Below are 22869 nucleotides of genomic sequence, written 5' to 3'. Positions count from 1 at the left end.
CATGTCTATGAGGTCAATACTAATCCATCATGTCTGCATTGGACACGTCTGAGGTCAATACTAATCCATCATGTCTGCTTGGACACGTCTGAGGTCAATACTAATCCATCATGTCTGCATTGGACACGTCTGTGGTCAATACTAATCCATCATGTCTGCATTGGACACGTCTGAGGTCAATACTAATCCATCATGTCTGTATTGGACATGTCTATGGGCCAGCAGGTCGCCTAGTGGTTAGAGCATTGGGCCAGAAACCAAAAGGTTTGTGGATCGAATCCCGAGCTGACATGGTAAAAATCTGTCGTTCTGCCCCTGAACAAGGCAGTTAACCCAATGTTCCGCGGTAGGCCGTCAATGTAAATAAGAATTTGTTCTTAACTGTCTTGCCTAGTAAAAATAAAGCTTAAAATAAGCAGAATTAAATATCCACAACATTCATTCTGTGGGTTCTAGATTGACTCAGACTGTCAGCCAGACAGTGATTGTGCAAAATCAGAGTAACAACCACATAAAACAGACAAACAGGGAATGTTCAATGACCCACTATACTTCATTCTGTGAATCACCACTTTATTTCCTATCATAAAGAACACCTGTGGAAATGGGTAGTGGATTTAGACATCCATCTGACTCCAAAACAAGACATGATTGAATAGTTGAATAGTGTCTAATCCAAATAATCAACACAATGTCAGGTGTTAGGGCAGGGCTGGAACAGAAACCTGCACACCCAGTAGCTAGATCTCTAGCAGGAAGGTTGGCCATCAATTTTCTAGGTCTGTGAATCATTGCTTTAACAGTATTGGTGTAGTCATACAACTTATTCTAACAGTAAACCAATAAAGTATTCAGACCCCTTGACTTTTTCCACATTTTGTTACGTTACAGCCTTATTCTAAAATGGATTAAATAATATTTTCCTCATCAATCTACAAACAATACCCCATAATGACAAAGCGAAAAACAGAAATACCTTATTTACATAAGTATTCATTGCTATGAGACTCGAAATTGAGCTCAGGTGCATATTGTTTCCATTGATCATCCTTGAGATATTTCTACAACTTGATTGGAGTCTACCTGCCATTAATTCATGTCAGAGCCAAAACCAAGCCATGCGGTCGAATGAATTGGCCGTAGAGCTTCGAGACAGGATTGTGTCAAGGCACAGATCTGGGGAAGGGTATCAAAAAATGTCTACAGTATTGAAGGTCCCCAAGAACACAGTGGCCTCCATCATTCTTAAATGTAAGAGGTTTGAAACCACCAAGGCTCTTCAAACAGAGCAATCAGGGGAGAAGGGATGTTCAATGACCAAGAACCCGCTGGTCACAATGACAGAGCTCCAGAGTTCCTCTGTGGAGATGGGAGAACCTTCCAGAAGGACAACCATCTATACAGCAATCCACAAATCAGGCCTTTATGATAGATTGGCCAGATGGAAGCCACTCCTCAGTAAAAGGCATTTGACAGCCCACTTGGAGTTTGCCAAAAGGCACCTAAAGGACTCGCAGACCATGAGAAACAAGATTCTCTGGTCTGATGAAACCAAGATTGAACTCTTTGGCCTGAATGCAAAGCATGACGTCTGGAGGAAACCAGGCACCATCCCTACGGTGAAGCACGGTGGTGGCAGCATCATGCTGTGGGGATGTTTTTCAGTGGCAGGGACTGGTAGACTAGTCAAGATTGAGGGAAAGATGAACGGAGCAAAGTACAAAGATGTTTCTACATATCCATATCACGCTGAAATCAATAGAACAGGGGGCAAACAATTAGGGTTCTCCATTGTGACATAATTAAAATACTCCTACTACAATGTTAAAACATTCTACACTGTGACATTTCATTGATATCATGAAACAACTCCTTCATGTATGTATTTTCTGATGTTTGATCAGCGATCTTTTATCAGAGTATCTCTTGTCACATTGATCACAGCTATGAGGTTTCTCTCCTGTGTGTGTTCTCTGGTGTTCAATAAGACGGCTAGATGTAACAAAACTCTTCCCACATTGATCACAGCTATGAGGTTTCTCTCCTGTGTGTGTTCTCTTGTGTACAATAAGACTGCTCAATTTAGTAAAACTCTTCCCACATTGATCACAGCTATAAGGTTTCTCTCCTGTGTGTGTTCTCTGGTGTGATACCAGGTTGCTTGACTGAGTAAAAGTCTTCCCACATTGATCACAGTTATAAGATTTCTCTCCTGTGTGTTTTCTCTGGTGTGATAACAGGCTGCCTAAGTGAGTGAAACTCTTCCCACATTGAGTACAGCTAATAGGTTTCTTTCCTGTGTGTGTTCTCTGGTGTACAATCCATTGGCTAGATGTAGTGAAACTCTTCCCACATTGAGTACAGCTATACGGTTTTTCTCCTGTATGTGTTCTCTGATGTATAGTCAGACAGCTAGATATAGTAAAACTCTTCCCACATTGATCACATCTATAAGGTTTCTCTCCAGTGTGAATTCTCATGTGTACTTTTAGTGATTTTAATCTTAAGTAACTTTTCCCACAATCAAAACAGTGGTGAGATTTCTCTCCAGTGTGAATTCTCAGGTGTACTTTTAGTGAATTTGATCTTGAGAAACGTTTCCCGCAGTCAGAGCAGCAGTGTGGTTTCTCTCCTGTGTGGACTTGCTGGTGTATTTTAAGTTCTGATGAAGATTTGCAACATTTCCCACAGGCAGAGCAGCAAATAGATATATTCCCTGTGGGTCTCTGCTGGTGTTTCTTGAGGTGTTCTGATGTGGAGAGACTCTGCTCTGCCTCGTCAGCATCATGATGTTGTTGAGGCTCCCCAGAGGATCCACGATAGTCCCGTATCTCTCCTGTGTGAACAACAAGTCAGACAGATGGTTTAAGGCCGACAACAGCAGAAACCCACTGTAAAACGTGATGCCAACAGCGTAGCCATGTTGTTGTTCAAACAATTGACAAAATTATTTGACAAATGTCTTAAAATGAGCAAAAAGTCATAATTTGTCTTGTTTTCACATTAGCAGTAACATCGATGATTGTAGGCTAGAAATAAGTTATTAAAGTTGTTGAAATCCTAAGCAGTGTGCCAGACAACTTTTGGTCTCCAATATAGGCCCCTTACTGTGTTTTCTAAAATTGGAGCACGAGGGCGATACACACACAATTTGGTTGCAGAAACTCCTCCATGCTAATGCGGAAACACCAACATAGACCTAGTGTAGGACCCATAACTTTACCTAACAATAACATAGACCTACTGTAGGACCCATAACTTCCCCTAACAACAACATAGACCTACTGTAGGACCCATAACTTCCCCTAACAACAACATAGACCTACTGTAGGACCCATAACTTCACCTAACAATAACATAGACCTACTGTAGGATCCATAACTTCACATTACAATAACATAGACCTACTGTAGGACCCATAACTTCCCCTAACAACAACATAGACCTACTGTAGGACCCATAACTTCTCCTAACAATAACATAGACCTACTGTAGGATCCATAACTTCACCTAACAACAACATAGACCTACTGTAGGATCTATAACTTCACATAACAATAACATAGACCTAGGACTACAAATAATTTAATATTTCAGGTGAAACATGAAAACGAAAATGTCTTTGTCATAAAACTGTCTTTACCGACGTAAATGAATGAAGAAGCACTTTGGTTGTTGTTGTATGTCGTGATGTTTGTCATGTGACTGGCATTCAGAAAATGATTTCCTGGATCAGCTGATGATAGTTGAACATCTGTCTGTAACTAAACAGCTACAGTATTAAGAATGATGTGTAATTATTGAAGAACCGCGTTAATGACAGTGTCCATTTGGGCGTTGTCAATAAAGTTCAGGTGACACTCGGTTAGAACCATTGGATTTTGCAAACTCTGAAATTATTTAGGATTTCTGTGCCCATGAAAACTGTTTTCCCAGCTTAACACAAGGAGACACTAAATGGCACGTAGTTAGAGAGCATTTCAGAGATCTGAATAGAAAAAAAGGGTCCGACAGCAAGATCCAGTATTTAAGTTGAAGTTCATCATATGACAAGCTTAACGTTATGACTATGACTACTGTTCCCTGAAGGAGGGAAACTATGTACAACATACTATGGGAAAATAAAATCATTCCGGGGGACCCAAACGGATACTAAATGAAATGGCCCATAGCAGACCACCCAGACCTGACCCCGCAAGATGTGTCAGTTTTGTAATTGTATTCACTGTCTTTTGTTTGAAACACTCCTGTCAATGTTGAGTAAGGACGCACACCTGATTATGCATATAGAAGTAGGACTAGTCTACCTGGCCAGTTCGCAAATGTAGGCCTATATATGTGCCCATTTGGGGATGTCTGATAGTATTTCTGATTGTCTTAATGCACCACCACTAATGAGTTGTGGAGCTTCTCAACAAAAAAAAAGATTCAGCTTCTCCAACTAATTTTTTCTTCGCCTCAAACAGCAAGTAAACAAAGTCTTATTAGAATCCATTACGATTGACAATAGTTGCTCAAAGTATTTGTAAAATATTTCCAGCTCTTGCCCTTTCAATAACCACTCGGCAAAAAAGGAAAAAAACGTAATGCTATCCAGTGGAAATGTCATAAAATACCTGATTACTTCTTATCATTTACACAAATAGCCGACAGCTGTGTCTGTCCCAAACTCACTGGAGCGGGAAACCCGAGGGCCCAGAATATTTTAAACAATGTTGCAAACTTGCTACCGCGAGATTCGAGCCAACCCAGTTGATAGAATGTTTCAAGTTCGTTGTACATAGGCCAAGTGCAGCCAATGTAATATATAGAATATTTATTTTTATCAGGATATTTTCTAACTGCAGGCTGCAATGTTTTTATTTGTTGGCTTTATGTAGGCTATTTTTACATAGTTGGCAATGGCAATAAAAGTTACTTTTAGATTTGTACAATTTTCATATTGATTTAGATAATCTACATTCTAATCACAGACAATGATTTTGAGATACTATTAGAAATTAAATGAAACTGTTCCACAAAAATGTGCATATTAAAATCATAACTGGTACGCAAATTGGTAGAAAAGGTAAGACACATTTGCACTCCAAATGTTGGTTGCTGACTGCTTGTGTAGCCTATTACCAGCAACGTCAGAATTTATGAAGGTCAGCAGGCGGAGGTGGTTCAGGAAGAGTTTCTTCTCTTCTGGTGAAATGAAAATAAATTGGCTGAATATTATACAATGATAGCTCTAACAATTTGACCCCCACAGGAAATCTTCACTGGCAATTCTAGAATATACTATATATCCTAGAAACCTAGTTAAACTGTCATTATGACATCGTGGATGAATTCTAGAATATACTATATATCCTAAAAACCTGGTTAAACTATCATTATGACATCATGGATGCATTCTAGAATATACTATATAGCCTAGAAACCTGGTTAAACTATAATTATGACATCATGGATGGCCAGTCCTTGTACTCATAGTGTAGTGAATACAGGGGGAGTCCAGTGACTGTCAAGCCAACACCTTATAACAGTTAAGCCAAGATGTCTTAACTTCTTGACGAGGTCCCTATGAAATTGAGAGTGGTTACATGTCTCCAGCCCCATCACTCAGCTGTTTACCAAACCAAGTCTCTTGGCAGCCATTTTGTTGCTGTTTAAATACTAGGTTGTCCCTTTAAAAAGCCACAGATCAATCAACCAATCTGCAGTTGAAACAATAACAAAGCAGTCATTCCACCACTGTTTTGGTAATAAGATGATGACGGGCCTGGAGAAATTGAACAGACCTATGGATGCTAATCAACATTATAGTTTTAACCATGTTGAGGCTGTTGATTTACATTGTTTCTAAACATTGGAGTAAAAAAACTGATTGGGGTTTCTGATGGGGTACAACAGTTGAACTAAGCTCATGAGGCATGTGTTATATTCTTCAAGAATCATTGGCTATAAATAAATTATTTAAAAGTCAAAATAAGGATGTAGCAATTGCAGATTTCCCCTTTAACACCAAACATTAGTTCAACAACTGCAGAGTTTGTACCTCTGTATTTAAGACAGTACTTACCAGTGGTAATCACGGCCCGGTTTCTCAAAACCATCTGATGGCTAAGTTCATCGTTAGAACCACTGGATGCCTTAAATTGCGTTTGGGAAATCGGGCCCAGATATCCAGTTTCCTCCTCTTCCGATGTGGCCGTAATCTCCCCTTTCACTTCAAAAACTGCATCCTCCTCTTCTTTTACTGTAACATCCTCCCCCTCCTTCACTCTGAACGCGTCTTCCTCTTCTTTCACCGAAACGTCTTTCTCTTCTTCTTTCCCTGTAACAGCCTCACTCTCTACTTGTTTTTGTATTGTAACATCATTCTCTTCCTCCTCTTCTTTTACTGTAACATCCTCCTCCTCTTTCACTCTGAACGAGTCTTCTCCTTCTTTCACTGAAACGTCTTTCTCTTCTTTAACTATAACAGCCTCACTCTCAACTTCTTGTTTTACTGTGACATCCTTCTCTTCCTTCTCCTCTTTGACGAGAGCTTCTTTCTCCGTCCACCAGACATCCTCTTCTTTAGCAGAAGGAGAGTAGCTTAGTGAACTCATGGTCGGAGATGTTAGCTAGCTAGGCTAATGCTAAATTAACCAGCCCGCTAGCTGAATAATAACAACACAGTAAATATGAAATCAAATCGGATAACTTTAAAACACAGTGGCTAATACCCACAAAAGCGTCTAAAGAGATTTATTGGTTCAGCTATTTTGTCTAACAAGCTACCGAGGTGGCTGACTAACTGTTGCTGCTGTTGAAAGAAGCGTTCCGTCCACTAGATAATACGTCACACTAGCAGCATTGCCTTAAATTCTCACACCGCCATCTGCTGACTGGAGTGGGTAACGCAGTTGAGTAAAATGTAAATGCAGGACGCATGAGTTTTTACTCACCAGTGTAACAACACAGTGTGGTTAAATATTTAGTAAGCTAGTTGTAGTCACGATCTGGTTACCTATAAGTACAAACTGTTATGTTTTTGCGTTATTACATATTTATTAACTTATTTTGTGAACTCTTCCAAACTACCTACAATGCAGTATTTCTCAACGTCATATGGATGACCAACTCGGTGCTACCGAGTTTGTATGCCAGTGTAACGGTGTAATAAAGTTACAATTTAAAAAAATATATATTTAACCTTTATTTAACTAGGCAAGTCAGTTAAGAATAAATTATTATTTACATTGACGGCCTACCCCTGCCAAACCCTAACACAGACGATGCTGGGCCAATTGTGCGCTGCTCTATGCGACTCCAAATCACGGCTTGTTATGAAACAGCCTGGATTTGAACTAGGGTCTGTAGTGAAGCCTCTAGCACTGAAGCCTCTAGCACTGAAATGCAGTGCTGCGCTGCGCTGCTCGTGTGTTTGCATTACACTCAGTGTAATACACTCAGTGATAAAGGTATGGGATTCTGGGTAATCCACAGCAGATTTTTGAAAAATTTGAAATTTGAGTGGTCCTGGGATAGAAATGTATAAAGTTGACATTACATCATACAATCCACGTTTTAAATCATACATTAGCAATTTATGTTTTAGTAACTACTGTTGTTGGTTTGGCGTCAAATAAGCCTCTTTATATGTTATTTTCCGAATCTCAGATTTTCATTTGGGTTTTATGTGAAAGTTCCCTCTTTCAAATTGACTGGAAAATGCATCATCTTTAGGAGTGCTATTTTTACCCTGTCGACTACTGATCATTCATCCACACTGTGTGTCTCATCAATGCAGGTGATTTATGACAAATGTATAAAGTATATGTTTTATAAACTCATGAAACACCAGACAGTTTATTATCCCGGTTGTTAGTTTAGGCGTATTATACTTCTCCGCCACCAGAGGGGGACATCGAGTAATTTCCCAGGTTAATTTGATATATTTTGATACTAAAAATGGAAGACAGTTTATTCTGATGTAGTGAATATGAGCCACATAGAAACAATGTATTTATTTGTATTATAGTAAATGAGGAATTAGTAGGAATTGTTAAATCCACTATACGATCACAATAACTTTGATAGACATTTCAACTGTTTTTTTGTTAGTATATTATAGGGCAGATTTATGGAGAATTGCTGTATGAGTGCAATTTATATCCCGTCACTACTGATCATCCATCCATACTGTATGTGTCCCATCATTGCAGCTTTGGAAATAAAGGAACTATCCATTCATTGCTCCTTCCTGTTTTGACTCACTGACTTGAGAGGCGGGACCGTTGCAAACGTTAACCACACCTTTTCATGAACTGTGTGGTTGTGTTATCTGTGTGGTTGTGTTATCCGTTAGCACGGTGGGCTCTGGTGCCTTCTTGCAGTGGGCTCAAAACGCCAGAGGAAATAAACTCGATTCATTTCGTCTAACAACCACCTGATTGGTTTGGGCTTGTTCAACATTGCAGCCTACAAATCACCTTGCATCATAAATAACTATTTATTATTATTTGTAAATCTGTCAGCCTGTAACTGTTACCCACAACGCAGCATGGATTTGATGCTCTCGAACATGGCCAGTGGTTTAGTAGATGACATAAAGGCTACACTGCGTAGGCACTACGACGTGTGTGACGTCATCTATAATAATGTGGCTGTTCTAAATTCTGTGTTGCTCAAAGTAATGAACCTATTTTTGACACAATTGGATGGAAAGAGCCAATGCTTCCAGGAAGCTTTGTTTACAACTTTTCAGCATGTTCTCTGTGAAGTAGACTACGCGAGTTTTGTAACGTTTTCCACCTTGGCTAACTGCTACCGCGCTGACTGACATCTGGAATCGTTATCTATTTTGGATGTTGTGCATTTCCCTGCCATCATTCTGTATGTCTCTGCCCTTTTGATCTGCAGTTATGTTTTAGTTGGGCTCCAGCTCGCTGACCATAACCGTGCTGGTTGGTTATGCTGTTTAGGCTAATAGCTAGTTGGCTAATTAACCCATGTTAGCTGGCTGGCTAAGATAACTGCATATAGCTAACATTCTTTGATATTTGGTTAGATGGCGTTATGTATTTCCAAAACGTTGGCTACTTTAATCACCCAAATAATGAGTGCAACCGATTGGTTTAATTTGAAGTTCTACATTTGAAGTTATTTCTGTTGTAGTTTACATCATAGGGAATCGGCTGGTCCTCCGTATTACATCACACCTGACTTCATCATTCTGAATTCTGATTGATTGGTTTTATGTAATAGCTCCAAAAATAGAGCAGTGAGGTGTGACTTTGCAATGGGACTTAAAAAAATTGGGGGAAAATGTGTATTTGACCTTTTATAAACGTTACCATAGCTTAACCATTTTATTACCCTCCGTCACTCACTTTCAATTTTTAGATAATAAAGCATTTGACCTTTCCACTGCGTTAACAATGGAGGATTGGTTGATTTCCAGTTTTTAAGTATAGTATGTAAGATGATTGACGAGATGATTGACGAGAAAAGTATCGTCCAAACATCGGGTAACTTGTTTCATGCGCATGAAAGGTGAGGGTGAATTTCAGATGTTCACTGCTTGTATTGATGAAGGAGTGGAATTGATGAAGTTCCTCTGCTGTCCTCTGGAATAGAAGGAACACGTCATCAATGAAGACTTTTTCAGAGCCTGATGAGGTGCTAGAATGGATTGACATTCACATTCTTCTCAAAAAACCTAACATACAGATTGGCATAATTAGATACAATTTTTTTTAACTACAATGACCATAATGACTTGCGTGCCTACTTGTCTTGTCTGTGTTTCTTTTACACCTGCTATGTAAAAGAGACAGAACACTTCTACAGCCAGAGAGGTGAGAGGTAACACGTGGTTTAGATGGTAAATATGTATGTCCCCTTAGCGGTTCATCATGTAAGCAAAAGGGAATATGTTCCATCATCTGTTTATTTACATTAGTGCAAATTCTCCACTGATATTGGTTAAATTTCTCACCCTTTTGGCTGTATGAAAAATAATTTCCCCTCAGACACAAACATTTGTTCTTTGATATTATGAAGGTCATGTGTAAAATGTACTTTTACCCCACACATTCACCCCATGACTTTACATTGCTGATATTCAGTGGCCTGACTGCATCCAGACTGTCAAAGGTCCATCCTGGTAGATCTGAACCTAATGCAGCTTGGAGTGATCAGATGACAGAAGTCACATTTAGGTGCCCGGTGTAAATGAGGCCATAGATGCTCCATATCCATTACTTTGAATGTTTTATATAATATGACAATATGTTTATTTCTGTGTTGCAGGGGCAGTCAAGAAATGGAACGACAAGGCCACAGGACATGACATAAGCAGAGCTGTGGGAGACCACCTCAAGCCCCTGGTTTACCACTCCACCATGCCTTCAGCAGGCTGGAAAACTGGGATTGATCTGGTTGATCCATTTCTTTGTTTACGTTTTCAGTAGTTGAATCCTTTGACATGGGATTGATACTGATTTTCATACTAACCGGGACCAAGAGTCTGTTGATTGGTCGGTCATCGTGTTCATTTGTTGAAATCAAGCTTTATTTGTACAGCACATTTCTGACATGAATGCAACAAAATGACTTCACAGGAAAATCCAATGAAAATAAACAGAAATATTTAGTACACAACAAACAGAAGACTAACTGAAAGACTAATGAGCACCCTAAGGAAATGCCATTGATTAAAATATTAATTGGATGCAAAATCCAATCCAAATTATAGGCTTGTTTTTTAGGAGGGGCTCTGAAAGACACAATGGGGGTGTCCACTGAAAGTTGACTAGTAACAACAACTGGGACCTAAAAGACACCCAAAAGGCAAACAAAAGAAAAACCCACAACAAACTTAAAGACAGGAAGCAAACCAAAAAAGTGGAGCAACTAAAGGTGTAGATTCTCCACATCTATCAAGACAACTAGAGTACTGGGCCAGACACTTAAATATAACCTGGACCAGCTCAGGTGAAACACCTTCCCACTAACGAGATGGACAAGCCAGCACAGGTGTAACACATACTGACTAACAAGGTGACACCAATCAGTGCGTCCTACGTGCTAACGAGCTAGACGTGCACCAAAGACACATTTCAGTTGTACAACTGACGATGTTTCCCCCTTTCCTACATGCTAACGTCCAACCTCAAAACATAAATGGAAAAACCAAAGCCTGTACCACCTTCCGACTGAAGACAACCAATATATCCTATATTTTTGTTGGACAAGTTTGCTCACCACCAACAGAAAACTACTGCCATTTCACATTATAAATCAACTACAAAGCTTCACCTTGACCAATATAAACTTGGTGTTCACTGTCAACAAGAAAACACATTTTTAAATAATACATTTTGGGGGAAAACTCAACGAGCTTCTAGAACTCTAGTCCCCTTGGAACGAGCCCAAACAAAACTCATCTCCAATATGGAAAAACGGGCAGTCAAAATAATTTGTCAACACATTGGCTAAACGCAAAACACAAATCTTTCTAACTGCCCACCTTTGAGACAATCAGCAACCAAGATGTCCTTACCACTGACATGTCTGATTTCAAGAGGAAACTCCTGCAATATCCTTAGTTACTTTCCACCTCACTGCAGAGCTTCTCTCTCTTTTCAGGGTTCACTAGATAAGCATGTTGTTGGATTGGGGCCCAGTTCCCAGTGTCATCCTCTAGTACATTTGGGTTGGCACATCTGAGAATTAACCCTGATATTCTAAAAGCTGGGCAACAATGTCAATATAATTTTACCCAAAAATTGTCAGTTGGTTGCATAATAATTATTACTAAATGTTACATGAATTGTAAATATGAAATATCAAAACCAAATATACACCCTTTTGTTAATATGTATTGTCAATTAATCACTTAATGTTGAGGCATGGAATAATAAAACATGTATCCTTTGTCAGGCTGAATGTTTGAAATATGAGGTGATTTGTGTCATGCTTCTTCAGTAGTGTAATAAAGACAATTAGCACTTCAATGTTGTCAAGAAATACTGGAGTGATGTAGGATTGTTAATAAAATTGATTATAGACCAATTGCCGATGTGTATAGGCTGCAAGTACGTTGAAATTAAGTTGTTTTCAAGTCAGTGAAAAAAACGACCTGAGAAGACATCTGTTCAATTACATTTTGCTGAATGGGAATAGCGCAATGTCAAAACACAGTTTTAATGTGTCCAAATCACCAATATGTCGAAACAGTTTTGGATATATTGAAAACCTAAACATTTTGAAGTGTTGTATTTTCAAGTGGGTCACCAACGTGGTAAGTGTAACACAGCTCTATTTTTGTTTGTCACTTTTTGTTAAATCTCATAAATAGTAACTCTTTCAATTCAGAGCCTGGATTTTTCCCCTGAGGCTAATATCACCTGAACAGGGGGGCAAACGTTTACATTCTGACATTCATTTAAATACTCCTACGACATATTAAAAACATTCTACATTGTGACATTATTTTATTGATATCATGAAACAACTCCATGTATTTTCTGATGTTTAATCAGAGATCTTTTAACAGAGTATCTCTTCCCACATTGATCACAGCCACAAGGTTTCTCTCCTGTGTGTGTCCGCTGGTGTACTATTAGGCTGCTTTGCTGAGTAAAACTCTTCCCACATTGAGCACAGCTATAAGGTTTCTCTCCTGTGTGTATTCTCTGGTGTATAGTTAGATAACTAGATGTAGTAAAACTCTTCCCACATTGAGCACAGCTAAAAGGTTTCTCTCCTGTATGTCCCCGCTGGTGTACTATCAGGTTGCATCGCTGAGTAAAACTCTTCCCACATTGTTCACAGCCGTAAGGTTTCTCTCCTGTGTGAATTCTTTGATGTATTTTAAGGTCCGATGAAGAGTTCAATCTTTTCCCACAGTCAGAGCAGCAGATAGATTTCTTCCTTGTGCGTCTCCGCTGGTGTTTCTTGGGGAGTTCTGATCCGGAGAGACTGGTCTTTGCCTTGTCAGCATCATGATGTTGTTGAGGCTCCCCAGAGGATCCACGATTGTCCAATCTCTCTCCTGTGTGAACGACAAAGTCAGACAGATGGTTAAAGGCCCACAACAGCAGAAATCCACTGTTTATTTGAGGTAAAAGGTGATTCCCAGAGTGTACTCATGAAGTTGTACAACAATTGACGTCTGTTAAATTTGACAATTAAGACAGTCAAGTTAGCAACAAGTCATTTTGTATTGTTTTCACATAAGTCGTAGCATCGATGATTGCAGGCTAGAAATAAGTTATTCAAGTTGTTGAAATCCTAAGCATTGCGCCAGACAACTTTTGGTCTCCAATATAGGCCCCTTCTGTGTTTGCTAAAATTGGCGCACGAGGGCGATGCACACACAATTTGGTTGTAGAAACTCCTCCCTGCTAATGAGGAAACCACTAGTTATGGATGTAGTACATCTGCCTGGAGCAAAAATGGCGAGCAAAGATGTTAGTTTTTCACAATGTATTCTGAATATTACAGCGCACTATCAGCGCAAGATCAGGAGTACTCTAGGAAACTCACATTATGCTCTGTGTCTATTCACTAATTCAACACCGTGGGGAAAACTCAGGGGAGTTCTCATAGGCTGACAGCAAAAATAGCCTCCATTTCCAGGTTGCTTATGAGTGTATTTCACATTACTATTGGAATATAATTGTACGGCTCGTTTGAATTTCCTGCTTGTCGCAAATCAACTGCTTTAAACCTACAAAACACTTCAACCAGTAAAATGCTCTTTGTCTAGCTTTGCCATCAGCCTGACAATGAGGGTTCGTACAGTAAGTGTTTAACAAATTGGCCCATAACTTCACCTAACAATAACATAGACCTACTGTAGTACCCATAATGTCACCTAACATAGACCTACTGTAGGACCCATAACTTCACCAAACAATACGATAGACCTACTGTAGGACCCATAACTTCACCTAACAACAACATAGACCTACTGTAGGACCCATATCTTCACCTAACAACAACATAGACCTACTGTAGGACCCATAACTTAACCTAACAATAACATAGACCTAGGACTACAAATAATTTAATATTTCAGGTGAAACATGGAATCTAAACTGTATTTGTCATGACATTTCATAACCTGATCACCAGATAATTTTGTGAATAATCCCACTAGGCTACTCTGTAATGTGTTGTCATTATAAATGTCCTGAATAAAGGAAAATAGGCTATTGTACAACACACAGCGCTATCCATCAAGGAACAGTTCTCTACACATTATGAGCTAAGTATCTCTGTTTCCAAACAGACTAACAAGACCCTCCTGTAAATCAAGCAGACAATAACACATTATAAACATCAATTTGTTAGGGATGTTGGATACAATGTGGAGCACGGCATAACTGTCTTTACCAGAGTAATGAATGAAGAAGCACTTTGGTTGTTGTTGCATGTCGTAATGTTTGTCATGTGACTGCCATTCAGAAAATGATTTCCTGGATCTTCTGATGATAGTTGAACATGTGACTGTAACTAAACAACTACAGTATTAAGTATTATGTGTAATTATTGAAGAACCACGTTAATGACAGTGTCCATTTGGGTGTTGTCAATAAAGTTAAGGTGACTCTCGTTGAGAATCATTGGATTTCGCATACTCTGAAATTATTTAGGATTTCTGTGCCCATGAAAACTGTTTTCCCAGTGTAATATAAGGAAACACTAAATGTTACAATTCAGAGATCTGAATACAAAAAAACTGTACTAATAGGAAAATAACCTAAACCACAAGGCCAAATAGACACTGGAGGAACTTACCAAGATGACATTGAATGTTCCTGAGTGGCCTAGTTACAGCTTGGATCGTCTTGAAGGTCTATAGCAAGACTTGAAAATGGCATTCTAGCAATGATCAACAACCAACTTGACAGAACAGGAAGGATTTTAAAAAGAATAATGAATATTCACATGAAGATCAGTCGCCTATTGGCTGACATCATGACTTCCCATCAAGCCAACTCCTTGAATGCCTTACTATCCTTCTAGTTTGCAGTTGTCTAAAAAAACACTTTTTCTCAAAACATTTATTTGTTTCCCTTTAGTGTGTTTATACTTTACTGTATTTATATATCACTTTTCAATAGGAAAAGTTTTTAAAAAATCACTGGGGGACATCATGAACAATTCAGACAGTACAAAAACATATTTAAGTGTAGAACGCCCTTTTAAAAAATATAAACACATTAGTTCAACAACTGCAGAGTTTGTGTCCCTGTTTTATAAGATAGTACTCACTGTATTTACTGGTGTTAATCAGATCAATGTCCCTGTTTTATAAGATAGTACTCACTGTATGTACTGGGGTTAATCAGAACAATGTCCCTGTTTTATAAGATAGTACTCACTGTATTTACTGGTGTTAATCAGTTCTCCAGTCTTCTCTTCTTCGTCCTCCTCTAATGTGACAGTAATCTCCCCCTCTTCATCCTCCACTCCAAAAACTGCATCTTCTTCCTCTTCTTTCACAGTAACATCCTCCTCCTCTTTCACTCTGAAGGCGTCTTCCTCTTCTTTCATTGAAACGTCTTTCTCTTCTTCTTTCACGGCAACAGCCTCACCCTCTACTTGTTTTTGTATTGTAACAGCCTCCTCTTCCTCCTCCTCTTTCACGAGAGTTTCTTTCTCCGTCCAGCAGACCCCCTCTTCTATAGCAGGAGGAGAGTAGCTTAGTGAACTCATGGTCGGAGATAATAGCTAGTTAGCATTAGCGACTAAACTAGTGCTAACTTAACCAGCCAGCTAGTTGACTTACAACGTAAATATTACATTAAATGGGGTATCTAGTTGTTTCCACATAAGTATATTTCACTCATAGTGGCAAATAAACCACAAAATTGCCTAGATAACTTGAATGTTCCGACTTTGTTGTCCAGCGAGCTACCGAGGTGGCTGCAGTTGTTGAAGAAGCGTTCCGTCCACTAGAATATACGTCACACTAGAAACCTCACCTGAAAGACACATATCGCCATCTGCTGTCTGGAAGGAGGAAACGCAGTTGAGGAGGGAAAACTATTTTTATTCTTCATTGAATTATAATATTATAAAGCAGTTTAAGGAAACGTTTTTTTTTTCTCTCCATTAAATAAGAATATTATATCAACACGTACAAAGAGCAACAAGTGTTGTTTGATTAGTTCAGATTTTTTTATGAGAATTTAAAACAAACTCTACATCCACTCCACATCTGTATTTCTGATTCAGTCAAATAACTAGATATCAAAATAAGCACCTAGTTATTGATACCCTTGATAAAGATTAGCAAAAGTGTATGTATAAAATAAATAAACTTTACCCACTACCAGGATATTTTAGCCCAAAACCTGGTTACCTCTCTGCTAGGAGGCTGAAACTTGGCCATAAGTGGATCCTCCAGCAAGACACATCAACAAAGAAATTGTAAAATGTATAAAATAATATAACTTCCCTTTATTTTGTTGGTTTAACAATACATGATGTAGATGTATATAATGAACAGACTAGGTCTATACTGCTCCTACATGGTGTAACAATACATCAGGTAGATGTATATAATGAACAGACTAGGTCTATACTGCTCCTACATGGTGTAACAATACATCATGTAGATGTATATAATGAACAGACTAGGTCTATACTGCTCCTACATGGTGTAACAATACATCATGTAGATGTATATAATGAACAGACTAGGTCTATACTGCTCCTACATGGTGTAACAATACATCATGTAGATGTATATAATGAACAGACTAGGTCTATACTGCTCCTACATGGTGTAACAATACATCATGTAGATGTATATAATGAACAGACTAGGTCTATACTGCTCCTACATGGTGTAACAATACATCATGTAGATGTATATAATGAACAGACTAGGTCTATACTGCTCCTACATGGTGTAACAATACATCATGTAGATGTATATAATGAACAGACTAGGTCTATACTGCTCCTACATGGTGTAACAATACAGTGCATTCGGAAAGTATTAAAACCCCTTCACTTTTTCATTTTTTTTTTTACATTACCGTGGCAGCCTTATTTTAAAAATGGATTAAAACAATTATAATAATTCTCAATCTACACACAATACCCCATAATGACAAACCAAAAACACGTATTTAGATTTGTTTGCTAATTTATTAAAATAAACAGAAAAATCATATTTACATAAGTATTCAGACCATTTACTACGTACTTTGTTGAAACACCTTTGGCAGCGATTACAGCCTTGAGTCTTCTTGGGTATGACACTACAAACTTGGCACACCTGTATTTGGGGAGTTTCTATCATTTTTCTCTGCAGATCCTCTCAAGCTTTGTCAGGTTGGATGGGGAGCTGTAGATGTATAGTACCGTTCAAAAGTTTGGGGTCACTTAGAAATGTCCTTGTTTTTGAAAGAAAAGCACATTTTTTTGTAAACACTATGCCGGCCTTCTTGTTCTATAACAAAGCTTTTGTAAACAGTGTTTTTTCATGCAGCAATTCAACCAACCACGAAGGCCTGATTCATGCAGTTTCTGAACAGTTGATGTTGAGATGTGTCTGTTACTTGAACTCTGTGAAGCATTTATTTGGGCAGCAATCTGATGTACAGTTAACTCTAATGAACGTATCTTCTGCAGCAGAGGTAACTCTGGGTCTTCCTTTCCGGTGGCAATCCTCATGAGAGCCACCCATACCTTGTCACAACACAACTGATTGGCTCAAATGCATCAAAAAGGAAATACATTCCACAAATTAACATTTAACAAGGCACACCTGTTAATTGAATGAATTCCAGGTGACTACCTCATGAAGCTGGTTGAGATAATGCCAAGAGTGTGCAAAGCTGTCATCAAGGCAAAGGGTGACTGCTTTGAAGAGTCTCAAATATAAAATATATTTTGATTTGTTTAACCTTTTTTTGGTTACTACATGAATCCATATGTGTTAATTCATCGTTTTGATATCTTCACTATTATTCTACAATGTAGAAAATAGTACAAATAAAGGAAAAACCCTTGAATGAGTAGGTGTGTCCAAATTTTTGACTGGTACTGTATGTAAATGTGATTCTTCAGTTGTTGTTTTTGTTACATTTGAAACATTTACAAAAACAGTTTTTGCTTTGTCATTAAGGGGTATTCAAATCAAATCAAATCAAATCAAATTTTATTTGTCACATACACATGGTTAGCAGATGTTAATGCGAGTGTAGCGAAATGCTTGTGCTTCTAGTTCCGACAATGCAGTAATAACCAACAAGTAATCTAACTAACAATTCCAAAACTACTGTCTTGTACACAGTGTAAGGGGATAAAGAATATGTACATAAGGATATATGAATGAGTGATGGTACAGAGCAGCATAGGCAAGATACAGTAGATGGTATCGGGTACAGTATGTACAAATGAGATGAGTATGTAAACAAAGTGGCATAGTATAGTATAAAGTGGCTAGTGATACATGTATTACATAAGGATACCGTCGATGATATAGAGTACAGTATATACGTATGCGTATGAGATGAATAATGTAGGGTAAGTAACATTTATATAAGGTAGCATTGTTTAAAGTGGCTAGTGATATATTTACATCATTTCCCATCAATTCCCATTATTAAAGTGGCTGGAGTTGAGTCAGTGTCAGTGTGTTGGCAGCAGCCACTCAGTGTTAGTGGTGGCTGTTTAACAGTCTGATGGCCTTGAGGTAGAAGCTGTTTTTCAGTCTCTCGGTCCCAGCTTTGATGCACCTGTACTGACCTCGCCTTCTGGATGATAGCGGGGTGAACAGGCAGTGGCTCGGGTGGTTGATGTCCTTGATGATCTTTATGGCCTTCCTGTGACATCGGGTGGTGTAGGTGTCCTGGAGGGCAGGTAGTTTGCCCCCGGTGATGCGTTGTGCAGACCTCACTACCCTCTGGAGAGCCTTACGGTTGAGGGCGGAGCAGTTGCCGTACCAGGCGGTGATACAGCCCGCCAGGATGCTCTCGATTGTGCATCTGTAGAAGTTTGTGAGTGCTTTTGGTGACAAGCCGAATTTCTTCAGCCTCCTGAGGTTGAAGAGGCGCTGCTGCGCCTTCTTCACGATGCTGTCTGTGTGAGTGGACCAATTCAGTTTGTCTGTGATGTGTATGCCGAGGAACTTAAAACTTGCTACCCTCTCCACTACTGTTCCATCGATGTGGATAGGGGGGTGTTCCCTCTGCTGTTTCCTGAAGTCCACAATCATCTCCTTAGTTTTGTTGACGTTGAGTGTGAGGTTGTTTTCCTGACACCACACTCCGAGGGCCCTCACCTCCTCCCTGTAGGCCGTCTCATCGTTGTTGGTAATCAAGCCTACCACTGTTGTGTCGTCCGCAAACTTGATGATTGAGTTGGAGGCGTGCGTGGCCACGCAGTCGTGGGTGAACAGGGAGTACAGGAGAGGGCTCAGAACGCAACCTTGTGGGGCCCCAGTGTTGAGGATCAGCGGGGAGGAGATGTTGTTGCCTACCCTCACCACCTGGGGGCGGCCCGTCAGGAAGTCCAGTACCCAGTTGCACAGGGCGGGGTCGAGACCCAGGGTCTCGAGCTTGATGACGAGCTTGGAGGGTACTATGGTGTTGAATGCCGAGCTGTAGTCGATGAACAGCATTCTCACATAGGTATTGAGATGTCATTATGGGGTATTGTGATGTCATGATGGGGTATTGTGATGTCATTATGGGGTATTGAGATGTCATTATGGGGTATTGTGTGTAGAGGGGAAAGTATTGATTTAATCCATTTTAGAATAACAGAACAAAATGTGGAGAAAGTGAAGGGGTCTGAATACTTTCCAAATGCACTGTATATACAGTGGGGCAAAAAAGTATTTAGTCAGCCACCAATTGTACAAGTTCTTCTACTTAAAAAGACGAGAGGCCTGGAATTTTCACCATAGGTACACTTCAACTATGACAGACAAAATGAGAAAAAAAATCCAGAAAATCACATTGTAGGATTTTTAAAGAATTTATTTGCAAATTATGGTGGAAAATAAGTATTAATTAAAAAGAAAGGTCAAATGCTTTATTATCTAAAAGTTTAAAGTGACGGAGAGAAATAAAATGGTGCTGATGAGAGGCGCTGGAGAAGTTCATGGAGATGGAGATGTGTCCTAGTGGGTCTGGGCAGGTGTGATGTAGTTAATGGAGATGGAAGTGTGTTCTAGTGGGTCTGTGCAGGTGTGATGTAGTTAATGGAGATGGAGGTGTGTTCTAGTGGGTCTGGGCAGGTGTGATGTAGTTAATGGAGATGGGTGTTCTACTGGGTCTGTGCAGGTGTGATGCAGTTAATTGAGATGGAGGTGTGTTCTAGTGGGTCTGGGCAGGTGTGATGTAGTTAATGGAGATGGAAGTGTGTTCTAGTGGGTTTGGGCAGGTGTGATGTAGTTAATGGAGATGGAGGTGTGTTCTAGTGGGTCTGGGCAGGTGTGATGTAGTTAATGGAGATGGGGGGTGTTCTACTGGGTCTATGCAGGTGTGATGCAGTTAATTGAGATGGAGGTGTGTTCTAGTGGGTCTGGGCAGGTGTGATGTAGTTAATGGAGATGGGGGGTGTTCTAGTGGGACTGGGCAGGTGTGATGTCGTTAATGGAGATGGAGATGTGTTCTAGTGGGTATGGGCTGGTGTGATGTAGTTAAGGGAGATGGAAGTGTTTTCTAGTGGGTCTGGGCAGGTGTGATGTAGTTAATGGAGATGGAGGTGTGTTCTAGTGGGTCTGGGCAAGTGTGAAGTATTTAATGGAGATGGGAGTGTGTTCTAGTTGGTTTGGGCAGGTGTGATGTAGTTAATGGAGATGGAGGTGTGTTCTAGTGGGTCTGGGCAGGTGTGATGTAGTTAATGGACATGAGGGGGTGTTCAAGTGGGTCTGGGCAGGTGTGATGTAGTTAATGGAGATGGAGGTGTGTTTTAGGAGGTCTGGGCAGGTGTGATGTAGTCAGTGGAGATGGGTTCTAGTGGGTCTGGGCAGGTGTGATGTAGTTGATGGAGGTGTGTTCTAGTGGGTCTGGGAAGGTGTGATGTAATTAATGGAGATGGAGGTTTGTTCTATTGGGTCTGGGCAGGTGTGATGTAGTTAATGGAGATGGGGGTGTGTTCTAGTGGGTCTGGGCAGGTGTGATGTAGTTAATGGAGATGTGTTCTAGTGGGACTGGGCAGGTGTGATGTAGTTAATGGAGATGGAGGTGTGTTCTAGTGGGTCTGGGCAGGTGTGGTGTCGTTAATGGAGATGATGGGGGGGTGTTCTAGTGGGTCTGGACAGGTGTGATGTAGTTAATGGAGATGGAAGTGTGTTCTAGTGGGTCTGGGCAGGTGTGATGTAGTTAATGGAGATGGAAGTGTGTTCTAGTGGGTCTGGGCAGGTGTGATGTAGTTAATGGAGATGGGGGTGTGATCAAGTGGGTCTGGGCAGGTTTGATGTAGTTAATGGTGATGTGGGAGGTGTGATGTAGTTAATGGAGATGGAGGTGTGTTCTAGTGGGTCTGGGCAGGTGTGATGTAGTTCATGGAGATGGGGGTGTGTTTAGTGGGTCTGTGCAGGTGTGGTGTAGTTCATGGAGATGGGGCTGTGTTCTAGGGGATCTGGGCAGGTGTGATGTAGTTAATGGAGATGGAGGTGTGTTCTAGTGGGTCTGGGCAGGTGTGGTGTAGTTCATGGAGAGTTTGTGACTCTGTTTTGAAGACAGTACTTAAAGTGTCAATCAGGGTCAGTTCATCATTAGAACCATTGGATGCCTTAAGATGCCTTTTGGAAACCGGGCCCAGATATCCAGTTTCCTCCTTCTTCCTCCTTTTCACTCAAAACTGTATCCTCCTCTTCTTTCACTGAAACGTCTTTCTCTTCTTCTTTCACTGTAAGAACCTCACCCTCTACTTGTTTCACTGAGACTTCCTCTACTTTAACAGGAGGAGAGTAGCTTAGTGTACTCATTTCTGGGGTGTTAGCTAGCTAGCATTAGCGACTAGCCTAGTTCTAAGCTAACTTAGAAAACCAGCTAGCTGACAAACAACGTAAATATATAATTAAATGGGCCAACAAGTACATACGACAGAAGTGTGTTTAATACACAGCGACTAATATACACCAAAACAGTGTAAATAGCGTGAATGTTGTAGCTATGTTTGCTAGAAAGCTACCGAGGTGTCTGACTAGCTTTTGTTGTTCAAGGAGCGTCCCGTCCACTAGATTAGACGTCACACAGGCAGCATCGCCAGAACCTAAAAGACGCATATTGAGGCAGTTGAGGAACCAAAAGGTTATTTTTCATTTATTTCATAAATGTTTAATATTATATTAAGTCGTTCAAAGAGAAGCATGTGTTGATTGTGTTATTTTCTCACTCATTAAAAACGAATCAAACTTTACACCCACTACATATTTGCATTGAACCATACTTCTGACATGGATCATTTTGATCCCAGAGGCATATCTTTTATCATAGACAAAATGTGGTTTATTCAATTCTTCCAATTTTTCATGACTTTGTCAATCAACTTGTTCTTAATAAATCTAAATCATGGTTTAATGTTTCTGTATCAAAATGGACTTTTAACTAATTCAAACCCTTCATGAGTCATTTTGATCTCTGCCAAAAGCACCTTTGATAAATAGGACGTTTATTTCAAATCTAATCCCATTTTATTGGTCACATACACGTGTTTAGCAGATGTTATTGCGGGTGTAGTGAAATGCTTGTGTTTCTTGCTCCGACAGTGCTGTAATATCTAACAAGTGATATCTACCAATTTCACAACATATACCCAATTCACACAAATCTAAGTATTTGAATCTAGGTTTTTCTGTAGACATGATCCATCCCACCAGATGGTGGAGGGGCACCTGCATCAGTGGTT

The 22869-nt window shown here is 39.8% G+C and overlaps 1 protein-coding gene across 1 annotated transcript; it reads right to left on the bottom strand.

Annotated features, from left to right (window-relative positions):
- Window positions 1–1452: 1452 nt before the first annotated feature.
- On the bottom strand, window positions 1453–15723 carry LOC139364466 (zinc finger protein ZFP2-like). Its single transcript, XM_071101249.1, has 4 exons — window positions 15372–15723; window positions 12608–13033; window positions 2330–2662; window positions 1453–2245 (listed from the first exon to the last, which is right to left on the bottom strand). The coding sequence occupies exons 1-4, from the start codon at window positions 15703–15705 to the stop codon at window positions 1875–1877; spliced, it is 1464 nt and encodes a 487-aa protein (XP_070957350.1). The 5' UTR covers window positions 15706–15723; the 3' UTR covers window positions 1453–1874.
- Window positions 15724–22869: the final 7146 nt, after the last annotated feature.

The sequence above is a fragment of the Oncorhynchus clarkii genome, chromosome 13, assembly GCF_045791955.1.
Source record: "Oncorhynchus clarkii lewisi isolate Uvic-CL-2024 chromosome 13, UVic_Ocla_1.0, whole genome shotgun sequence".
Classification (NCBI taxonomy): domain Eukaryota; kingdom Metazoa; phylum Chordata; class Actinopteri; order Salmoniformes; family Salmonidae; genus Oncorhynchus; species Oncorhynchus clarkii.
This window is presented reverse-complemented; position numbering and strand designations above follow the sequence as displayed.

Coding starts and splice junctions, on each gene's coding strand:
- LOC139364466 (XM_071101249.1), bottom strand. CDS start 15,705: ATGAGTTCACTAAGCTACTCTCCTCCTGCTATAGAAGAGGGGGTCTGC. Junction 13,034..15,371: donor GATTAACACCAGTAAATACA/GTGAGTACTATC, acceptor TCGTTCACACAG/GAGAGAGATTGGACAATCGT. Junction 2,663..12,607: donor GAGTTTTACTCAGCAAAGCA/GCCTAATAGTAC, acceptor AATCTTCATCAG/AACTTAAAATACACCAGCAA.